This window comes from Macaca thibetana, chromosome 3 (assembly GCF_024542745.1).
Source record: "Macaca thibetana thibetana isolate TM-01 chromosome 3, ASM2454274v1, whole genome shotgun sequence".
Classification (NCBI taxonomy): Eukaryota; Metazoa; Chordata; class Mammalia; order Primates; family Cercopithecidae; genus Macaca; species Macaca thibetana.
In genome coordinates, this window is record NC_065580.1 from 84,557,211 (window position 1) to 84,568,631 (window position 11,421).

At 36.6% G+C, this 11,421-nt stretch overlaps 1 protein-coding gene across 6 annotated transcripts in view; it reads right to left on the bottom strand.

Moving 5' to 3' along the window:
* Window positions 1-9,433, bottom strand: part of ETV1 (ETS variant transcription factor 1) — a 101,316-nt gene extending 91,883 nt beyond the window's left edge. The window contains exons 1-5 of one of the 6 annotated variants that reach the window (XM_050783051.1): window positions 8,600-9,433; window positions 8,305-8,501; window positions 8,043-8,174; window positions 7,117-7,204; window positions 5,674-5,721 (exon numbers count right to left, since the gene is read on the bottom strand). In XM_050783051.1, coding sequence (XP_050639008.1) covers window positions 5,674-5,721; window positions 7,117-7,204; window positions 8,043-8,087 — 181 coding nt within the window. In that variant the 5' untranslated portion in view covers window positions 8,088-8,174; window positions 8,305-8,501; window positions 8,600-9,433. The other 5 variants (XM_050783049.1, XM_050783053.1, XM_050783048.1 and 2 more) reach the window with 5 other exon arrangements.
* Between the last annotated feature and the right edge of the window lie 1,988 nt (window positions 9,434-11,421).

Consider the following 11,421-nt stretch of genomic DNA (forward strand, 5'->3'; position numbering starts at 1 on the left):
CAAATGAAATAATAATCATTACTTAAGAAAAAGTAAGCAATGAAAAATTTTCCAAGGTTGGCTGCAGGAAAGCGAAAACCCTCCTATTCTTACAAACTATGTGCCTGTTGGGTTTTCTTTTAGAGCTAAGGAAAAAGTGGAAGAATTATAAATAAAACAAACATCAAGTATAAAAGGGGTTAATATTTAATTAAAACCAGTTCTATCCACTGTAACAATGACCTGGAGCCAAACAAGGCGGAAGATGTATGAGTCATTCTTTCTGCCCGTGAATGAGACAGCTGATCTCCTCAGCAATTCCTCAAGACAAGCAGGCAGAACTGGAGTTCTGCCTCCATTCACAAAAACACAGTCCAGCATATGAGCCATGTGGTCCAACCACAATCTTTTCATGTCACACCCATCCAGGGAGCTAAAGCAAGTAAACTTGGACTTGCAATATAAACACACCAATTTTATTGCTCTGTCTCAGAGCACAGATCTATTAAAGGAACACATTTAAATAAATGACAAGTTTACAAAGTTACATACATACATACATATATATACACACAAATACATACATACACATGTCCCATCCTGCTTTACAGAGTAACTTGTTACAGAAACTTGCATGTATAAAACTAAGGAAGAAAAAAGGAAAAGACGGAAATGCAAAGAAGGTTTCAAGAAAGGGAAAAGAAAAACCATTACAGAAATGCCTTATTTTTCTTGCCTATTATCCAAGTATTTTTATCATAAGAATACTGTAGATTGTTTGCTGAACTTTGTAGTGTTTCTCTTTGAATTAAAGAGTTAGAAACAAATTTCTTATGATAAATTTAAAATTTATTTCAAATCAGAAGTAAAACAAGAAAAATCCACCTTCCTACAGTGGTATTCTGTTTAATCCTAAAGTGAAGCTACAGGCCATGGAACAAAATAATCATGAGTCCACTAAGTTTGGTTTTATACCACATCCACTTTTAACAATAAAATGATTGTACAAATGTAAAAACATTAATTATGCAGAAATATAAACATATTTAAACATACAAAAAAAGGAGGCAACTTTCCAATGACAAAAACACCTTTACTACTTGATTAAGGCATTATTTTCATATTTCTATATTCTTACTGTAACAGTAAAGTTTTAGTTGTGGTGAGTGTCAAATCAGCTTAAATTCCTAACTAAATCTGACCTGTAGTAACTTGAAAACTTAAGGGAAGCTCAGAGCCAACTAGCTGTTGTTTCTAGCCAAATATTTTCTCTAATGCTACAGAGGTCTGACTCTATTATTATTATTTTTATTATAACATTATACACAAGTCAAAGCGAATAAAGTTATACTACAAAATGTAACAAACTGCAGATTTTCTATAACTGAAATAGAAAAGCTTAATCATATTTTATTTATTAGGATCCTCTGGAAAAACTACACTATACTATACCAAATCCTATTTTTCTATTAAAAAAAATTTCTATTTTGTAAATAAAACATGTATGAAAAAACATTTATGCAATTCCAATGAATGTTTAGAAATAAAATATACTTACTCTGTTTGCTATCTAAGTCAAACTCAAATGAGAAGTTTTTCTCTCATATTTTAGATTATTTTCTGGTATAACAAAGAGAAGGGTGATAGTCCATCCTCTCCCTGCCCACACACACATGAAATGATTGTTGTTCAATTATAAGAAACTATATGGACTTCTCTAATTCAATGCTTAATTCTAAAGTCATGTTTTATGTAAACCACATGAAATAATGTAGTTTTTAAAGCCTTTAATCCTTATTGCACCAAGTGGGGCAAAATAATTCATGAGAACATGACTAATTTTATGTTCCATTAAAAGTAGGATTTTTGAAAAATAAAAATGAGTGTATTATGACTGCTGTATATTGTGGATGACATTACACATAGTGAGTAACAATAGCACATATTACTTAAGAAACATCACATAATGATTTTGAATATAAATTTAGCATCAGCCATTAAAGCGAATTGAGGGGAGAGTAATGACATCTCTGCTTTTAAGTCAACAAGACTGTTGTTTGAAGGTCAAATAAAACCAAAAGAAAAAAACCCTTCTTTGTATGATGTAATAACCTTTGCTGTAGAAAGGTTGTTCTTGGAGATAAAACTCCTACTCAGAGTTGGCGGCAGCACTAAACTTGACTCAATACAAAACCACTGAAAAACATTTTACCCTGAAGACAGAGAATACTGTTGATGAACGTGAACCTGAAAGAACATCTAGACTGGAAACAAAATAACGGTCAAGAGAGCAGCTATACATTTACATCAGATATATACTGAAAATTATTATTTCCCTTTAAGTTGTGTTAGTAGGTGAGCTTTAAGAAGCAAGTTTGTAAGAATACAATCCTTTCTTAATTTTTTACATCTTTCTATTTTTGTTCTGGATACACAAGAGATTCCATTTTAACTCTGACTTTCAGGCTGTTATGAATAAGACATCACCATGATGTTGATAGGATTGATATTTAAACTCATTATTTCATGGGATCAAATAATTGCAACTGCCTTTCTGTCAGTAGCAGCCTAATTCAGAAGACAAAGAATCAATAAAGAATTGCACATAGTGAAATTATAACATAAAATGACTATGGCAACATTTTAAAATTGGCATAGTCCCTGACTTTTTTTTTTTTTTTTTTTTTTAAACTACTGTGGTCACTGAAAATATTAACTTTTCAATTTTCTTCAGAATAAGATAATTATTTTAAACTGTGTTTAGATGTTAAAAAATCTCTAAATTGCAGTGTTAGTTCTTGGGAAATGATATTAATGTAAAGTTGTATTCTCCACCAACATATTTAAATCTCTGTATGGGAATTAACTTTCTTAGTAGAATGCAAGTATATTTTTACAGAGGACTTTACTGAATTGAAAATACTGGTTCCATCCCCACCCTTAAACAGTCCTGCCTTATCTATTCCAATTTCCCCTTAGAAATAAAAAAAAAAAATTATAATCCATAATAATTTACCCATGACTAATCCATATGTTGCATTTGGGGTAAAATTTATGAACAGTCTTACAGAAAAAACAAACTAAACATGCTAAGATATCATTTAACAAATATTTGAGGACTTTTATAATTTTTCAAAAACACAATTATCATATGACATATGACAACTAACTTGACTCTCATGTCTAATAAGGTTTTTAGACCTGTTTAACTTCCCAGTGGAATTCTAACTCATGGGAGAAACTTGGTAAATTGCCAATGATCTTTTTTAAATGGGTCAAGATGTCTTAAAATTCCATGGTCACTTTCTTGGCTATGGAACATTATGAAAAGAAATATGTAAACGATTCATAGTCTGCCAATTTGGCAATGTTTTAATTTCTAGATGTCCAGAAAGACATAAATGGGCACATCTCACTACAAATAACTAGGGTAATTTGAGGATCTCTTCTTAGCTAAATACTGTTCAAGACATGGGATAAGTCAAGTTAAAATATCAGCGTAAAATAATATATTTAATTTCTCAAAACAAAAAAAAAGTGGAGTCTAGAAACAAGAAGTTAAAAAGATCTCTTTTCTCACTATTAGATTTTAAACACCACATTAACAACTTTTTGCTTACATCATGATTAGATAAATTAATGTAAACTATTTTGAAAATGTTTAAATTATTCTAAAATGAAATCTTATCCATAGTTTGTAAACAGTAGTCCTCCTGGGAATTCATATAAAACACTCATGATTAATTCCTGAACTTAATTGAAATAACAATTCTTTTCTAAGTAAAGGTCCATGTTCTTCCAAATACATTGATCATTTTCTAGGTTTATTTTTTGTAATGCTAAGTCTTCAGGTTTGATTTACAGGTATGTTAATAATCCCCTAGAAAGACTATTCCCTGCAGAGTTTTAAAAGATAAATTTGGATAAATTATTCAAATCACTTATCTGAGCTACAAGACACAAAACAAGTCAAAAGTTAAAAAAAAGAAACGTACTGAAACTGATTATAAAATGGTAAGAGTCTGTCACAGATTCCACATTTTAAAATTCCGGGAACAGAGTTGCTATGCACATTCAAAATCTGCCAGCTAGTGCACTGACTTGGAATCAATGAGATTTAAACATCTAAGAACCAACAAACCTTCCAGAACAATTAAAATAGATATTTTAAGTTATTCTGGAGAAGTAAATAAATTCTCTCATAAAGGTAATGTTCTCACAACCTTTGACTTTGCAAAAACTAATAGGCATAAGTTAATACAAGAATCTCCATGCAGATTTTCCATGAAAAAGTTATATCTGAATATGACTTATGTTGCAATAAAAAGTAATCTATTGCAGTAAGTTTCATTTACAGAAACTAGCAAAATGATCCTTAAATATAGCCAAAACTTTCAGTAAGTCTTACCTTCATTAACATGTAAATACAATCATCCTTTCAAAGGACTATTAGGAAAGCTATTTAACTTTAAAGACTGATAAAGATTGAAAAAGCTCTTTGGAGAACTAGACTATCAGCAAAACAAAGAAACTTATTTTACATGCTAACAGCAACTTGATCAACTGCATTCAAGACCACCGATAAAACAAATCAGTCTGCCTCAAAGTAGCTACAGCAACACCTGGGTTCCATTTAAAGAGACCCACTCTCTCCTTTTTAACCATCTTAAAATCTGTTCTAAAACTTGCATGTTTCCCATATAATGTGAACGCACAAAAAACACTGCTATATACTCAATGCTTACATATCTATAATTTTTCTCTTTGTATTTCCCACAAAACACATCATAAAATTAACATTTCACATTTTTATGCCAAATCCAAAAGAAAAATTTCAAATTATGAATGCCAACAAAAGTCCCTCAATATTAGGCATTTTTGAAGTTGTATAAAGCTTTATGAAGCAACATCTCATTTTCCTATAAAGTTGCATACAATAAAATATATAACAGATAGAACCACAAAATTTTATCATAAAATAATCCAAAATAAAAGTAATGCCTTTAAATGTACCCTTGCTCTATTAAATAAATCCTAATAAAACTGACAAAATAGCAAAGGTCAATTTTAACAAACATCACATGAATAGTAACACATGGAAAACATTTTAAAAATCCTCATATCTCCCATTTATTTTAAACCCATAGATTTCCTAAGTATTAGATACACACCTAACGTTCTGTGTTGTGAACAAGGTGGAAAGAAGACACTTGCACTTAAATCTTGAAGCATCCCGTCCTGATGAACCCAGAGAAACTAATTTCTGCCATCAGAAAAGTCCTCCACCAGAACACCAAATAATGATATGCGCTGCTCTAAAGGAAACAGCAAGCCAGCCGGGTTCTGGCTCTAGGAGGTCTCTGGAGGTACAATAATATAAACCTGATCAATTGCAATTAAAATCTGAACAGAGGCTTAGAACTTGAAGTCTTGGTGCATTAGTTCTTGCCAAAAGCAGATGTGATTGTGAGCTGGAAGCAATTTCTCCTGGTAATTTGTGATGACACTGGGTAGTACAGCCCCAGAGTCCCCAAAGACAAACTCATCAGAGGCTCTAATGTATGCATGACACATGAGGTGGCTCTTTTAGAGCTCAATTAATTGGGCTGAATATTAAGACAGCAAGTTCAGGACTTCTTTTTTTTCTTCTTCTAGAGTTGCTTTTCCCCCCTTTTAAAGCAATTTTTGCCTTACCTTCTGCAAGCCATGTTTCCTGTAATTGACTTAGATCTTGAAAGAGTTCTAAAAAACAAGTCAAAGACATAAACATAAGATTTGCAAATCTTTAGTCTTCATTAAATGGAAATGTTTGTCATGAAATTGGTATTAAATAAAAATTTAATTTCAAGAGATGCAGTCAACATAAAAATAAAAAAGGAGGCATAACTTAAATATCTCAATAATACTGCCTACTTTTCATGCCTATTAAGCAACTCTTTAAGAAATTATTTTAGTCATCTAAAGAATAAAGTCAATCATCTTTTCTTTTTCCTTTTTAACAAACAGCTTAATAAGCTCAGGGATACCAGAATTCATGAAAAGACTGAGGTGAATGTGTGTCTATTCACTGAAATATTTCTTAAATATATTTAACTCTTGCTAAAATAGTAGTAGGGGGAAGATTAGAAAGAATGAAAAGCATTTTATTCATATCTTCTAAATCTTACATAAAAAATATAACGGCACATGGTACAACTGTCAAAGTACTATGTTTTCAACTTTAATACCTCAAAACTAAAAGAAACCACTTCAAATACAAGTTTTTGGAGGAAAATGTCTACATTAATAGGTTTGTAAAAGTCAGAAAGACAATTCTTTGGCACCACGTTATCATCAAGTTCAAAACTATATGGTCATGTTAGGGAATGAGGGAGGTATTGAAATAGTATGAAGATTTGAGGAAGTTTCAGAATCTAGTATATCTAATTAAAATTGCCAACTAAACTTCAATAATTAAATCTAAGTATATTAAGTTTATTATGAATGTCCTCATATAGCTAAAATAATTTGTAATATATTGACTTCCTACCAGCAGTTCATCAAAAGAATCTGCAAACTAATTTCCCAAATAGTATTATAATTATTAAGTAGGCCTTAAGTATGATTCAGTGAACACTTTATGGTCAATAAACAAGGTATTATGACCTCACAATTTAGTCATCAAAATCACCCTTGAAAATTCTGTTAACAGTAGATGGTTTTAGTGTAAAGGGGGTGGGAAACCAAACAATCACTAATATTGTTTAACTTGTAATAAAGGAGAAAGAAAAAAGTAAGCAGTGTACATAGCTGCTGAATTTGTCCCACTGTATTGGATATTTTTAAACTGTTATCTTAGTGAATGGGGTGAGTTATATGCCATTTGGACAAAAGTATTTAAACACAAAACAATGATTAAAAGAAGGTTGTCAATGTTAAGATTTTATTTCCTTCTTTCATTAGTTTGTGATAGGACCATAAAATAGTCTCCCATGCAAACTGCCACATTATATAAATTGTTCCAAGTTGAAGTCTCAGTTAAATTCAGTAATTTCAAAGTTTATTATTTTTAAGATAAGACTGAAGTGCTCCTTTTCTTTTAGCAGGGTGGAGAGTGTAGGTAAAAAAATGGGGATTCAGCCCAAAATCAAACCTCACCTTCTGAATCATGAGCCAGATCTCTGTTAATGAATTTTCTTTTCCTGACATTTGTTGGTTTCTCGTTACAATTTCTCCCACGCTGACTCTACAAAGGGAAAGATAAAATCCTTTAAAAGAATGTAAACCTCAAATCATACACACACGCACACACACACACACACACACACAGACATGCATACATAAGTCTAATGGATCTTCTCTCTGAATAGAAAAATAAAAGTCCATAGTATCAATTCTAATATTCATTTTCTCACTTATTTGACAGTGAAAGCTTATGTTAAGCAATCAGGGAGAGTTGCTTCCCAGTGCCGATCCTAGCACATTACTATTTATCAGTCGTATATTCATGGTATCTCAGCATCAAAACAACCTTAAGCATTTACACTTAAAGTTGTTTTTAGGCTGGTTCAATGCTAGATTAAAACAGTGGATTTTATTCTCTTTTGGACAGCCCCTTCTCCCAACCCCCCCCCCAACAAAAAAAGCAAAAAGGGTAGAGAAATGAAAAAAAAAAAGTGAGAGAGAAAATGAGAAAAAAAAAGAGAAAGAAAGAAAAACACCCCATATAAACAAAAAGTGTCAGCATTTGTCTCAACTTCATTCTTTTCAATGTGGCAGACAAACCCAGCCAAAAACTTTGAGTGCAGCAGCTGCTGCTGCCCTCCATCTCCTCTTCCACTCATCTTGGGAGCTTTAATCAGAAAAAGGGGTCTTAAAAACAAAACTATGCCTTATCCAAATCACTGAAAGGTAAGCTCATTTTGAAGACTGGGCTTCTAGAAGCAGAGTCGCCCTACAGTGGCAACAAAGCAGATAAGTATCTGCAATCCCAACCCCGTGCCCCCTCCCTTCTCATTTTCTCCCTCTCCCCACCCCCGTCGGAGTCAAGTTTATAAACAGCAACTTTCAAACTGATCACTCACATTGGTGACCATGTAAGGCACTTGCTGGTCATAAAATCCATCCATGCTGCTGCTCTTCGCAAATCTCAGCTCAGTATTTTATATTTTGAGCATTTAGCTGGAGATTTCCTCAGGATCTGGACTTCTATCAACCTAGAGGGGAACAAGATGGCTTTTAGGCTTTAAAAAAAAAATCATGAATGAAGCTCTTGAATTTGCATAGCTAATTACCCTCAGACAGTCCCATTCACAAAAATAACCCTCCCTACACCGCCTCCTTCACCTGGATCCAAAGAGAGCCAAGAGAGTTCACAATTTACATATTTTCGGTAGTAGCAAAAATCCGAACAAGAGGCGATGTATTTATTTACACTCTCGATGTTTCCCTGCGCGGTCGGTGTACCCCGGGCAGCTCTGATTCGCAAACGTGTGCAAAACTAGCAATGGCGATCAACGAGACTTGCTTTGCACCTAACGGGACTAAAGAGACGGAGACACCTCTTTCATCAGGATAGTTTTTGCGACCCACAACCATGCAATTATCTGGAGAGACATAAAAAGTTGTTGGAAAGACCCACCTGAAGGCCACGCTAGGCGAAAGGCTGCAAAAACTTCCCTCCAAATTTAATAAAAACATTAATTATTGCCCAGCACTTCCCCCTTGGAAGCCGAAAGCGCCTCTGACAGAGCTCAATTCGGTGGTTTTTCCTCTACTTCTCCTCCAGGGGCCTCCAATCCAAACTGATGGATCGCTGCCTCCCATTGGCTCCGCGTCTCTTTCACAAGATCAGATTTCGGGCTGTCAATCAGGCGGCTTGCTGCCCCTTCCCGCGGGTCTCCCTCGCCCCTCTGCCCTAGGGGGTGCTCGGCCGGTAGGCGCTGAGTCCTCAGCCTGGAAGCACCACGGAGAGACTCGACTTCCTCTGTAACCCGCTGCTTATTGTTAAAGCGCCTGGGGATACTGAAACCATGTGTTTCGAGTCGCCAGTTCCCATTATTGGGGTGTTAGGTCCACTATTGGGCTGGTTCCCTTAAAGCACTGTTGTGCGGTTCTGGTATACACTTAGAGGCGCGATCCACAAAGCCCGTACCTCCTTATTCAGCCGCCCTGCCCACAGGATCTCCAACCCCTCTACTCTTGTCCGGACTAGGAGCCCACCTCGCTCTTTAGATCCTCATTCTCACTAAGCTTTTGGACCAATTTATTTTCCTGTTTTTCAAAACCCACCATCACCATTATGATTTATCAAAACATTTTTTTTTAACACTCATCCTCAACTAAAATTAGATCCTATCGTTCGTGGGACAGAAACTAAAGAATCTATAAGGAAGGCACCTAGGAGATGCAGAACTGCTGATTAGCAGAGGTTGTGATGGGAGGACAACAGAGCAAGCTAGGTGAAAAAGTGTAAGTCAAAATTGTCCCTACGTGTGCACCGGGAAAAGGTACTTCCAGTCCACTGTGGCTGTGGGGAGTAGGAGGGAGGGCTTGGGGTGGCTCGTTTATCCTAGAACCCGCACGTTTCCTGAGCTTTTGTTATGTATACACGGAGGCGGAGGGTGTCACTTATTGTACTTGACGCTTTCACTTCCTCTACAGCTCTTAAACAGCCAGAGCCCAGGGTTGGGGGCGAGCGGTGAGACTACTCGGGTTTCAAGGGCAATAACTAGGACGTTAAGAATTGAGGGCTGCATCTCTGAAGCCACTTGCCCTGTCCCTCGTATGGGACTCAGAACAGTAAAGCGTCACTTTAAGGAGCCAGTGCCCAACAGGGGACGGGAGGCCGCGGGGATAGGACCAGGGACTCAATGCTGTTGAAATTGATTTGTGACCAGAACTAGTGACCAGAAGACGTTTCCGGCAGCTGTTCCGCCCATTAGGAAACGTGCTGCAGTTCTCAATTTCTATTTGAAAGTTTCCTTCCTTAAATGGAACGTTATGGAGACACATTAAAATGGAGTGTAAGAGTGCACAGCACTCAACCTCGGACCTATGCAGGAGAAATATCTATTTAAAAAACAAGCAAACAAACAAACAAAATCAACACTTGTTACTGGGAAAACAACCAATAACTATGGACAGCAAAGACAGACCCCGCGCATTCCCTGAAACTACTAAATCAGAGTTCACAACGCGCGCACCTATAAGCATTTTGAGCGGGAACTGCATTTTAACCCCGGCCAAGGAGAGATTCCAGGAAGAGCCTGGGCCGGGAGGCTGGAACAGTGAAGCTCATGGGTATTATCTGAGGGTGCAACCAAGCAGGAGGTCAATAACAAGGGTGCTCCACCACCCTTCACTCCAGGAATAACCCAGCGCCTGTAATCTGAGCAACAGTTTCCAAAGACCTTCTCTGCAGCCGCAGCCTGACGGGTATCCAGGGTAACCGCGAGGGGGCGGAGCTTCGGGTTAGGTCCCTGCGAGGTTCTTCCTGCAGCCAATAACGAGCCGTAAATCCCCAGCCCATTGTTGTTTATTGCTGACCCCTCAGCGCTCCGCTAGGAGATTGGCCGCTTTAGGGAAGGGGGCGGAGTCCCGCCCGCCCCAACAGCCACCTTTCGTCTCCATTCACAAAATTCCGGCCCTTCTTGGTCACGTGGTTGGGGGCGTGGAGGGGTAGGGGGAAATGACACAACAAAGGCCCAAGTCGCCCAAACCACAAAACTTTTTTCAGCTCGCTGACTTCTCTTTGTCCCGTCCCCGAAACAGATACTAGATGAGGAAAAGGAGGTTGGGGTCTGGGAGTAATAACAAGAGAGAAAAAAATTAAGACCGAAATTAAAGGAAGGCTCACGTGGGGATCATTCCGGCGTGCACTGCTTAAGGCAGCTTTTGCACTAGAGGAAAGAAAGAATTGAGAGTGGGGAGAAAGTCTTAAGGACTGGGAACTTTTGCTTGCTGCTTCAAGTCCTTGCTTTTAAAGGTGCAAACTGTTGACTGTAGATGGATTTCAGTTTTTTCACTTAACATTCTGTAATTTTCATTTCTACCTTTTTTTTTTTATCCCACAGTGTCTTGTTAGTTTTTTAAAGCTTTATTTATTATTATTATTACTATATATTTTTAGGAATATTGATGATTTTCGCTGGCTGATAGTTTTAGTTTCCATTTCCAAAGTCTTCTCACTCCTTCCCAGGCCCCCATAAACTCTGTGCCCCTTCTCCCTCCCTTTAGTGGACTGGCACTCTCAGGCGCTGCACTGTAAGCCTCAGATTTTACTATTGCGGTGGCTTCATATTTTCCCTTTTGAGTTCTTTAAACGAACTCATATCTTTTAACTCTGATCTTCATAGTAACTAAAAATGATGTTCTCATGTGAATAAGCAGCTAGTCTCACTGCAGCTCGGTTTTGTTGAAACAGCCTAAAATTTTGAGATAAATGTGTCCCTCTTGCCTGTG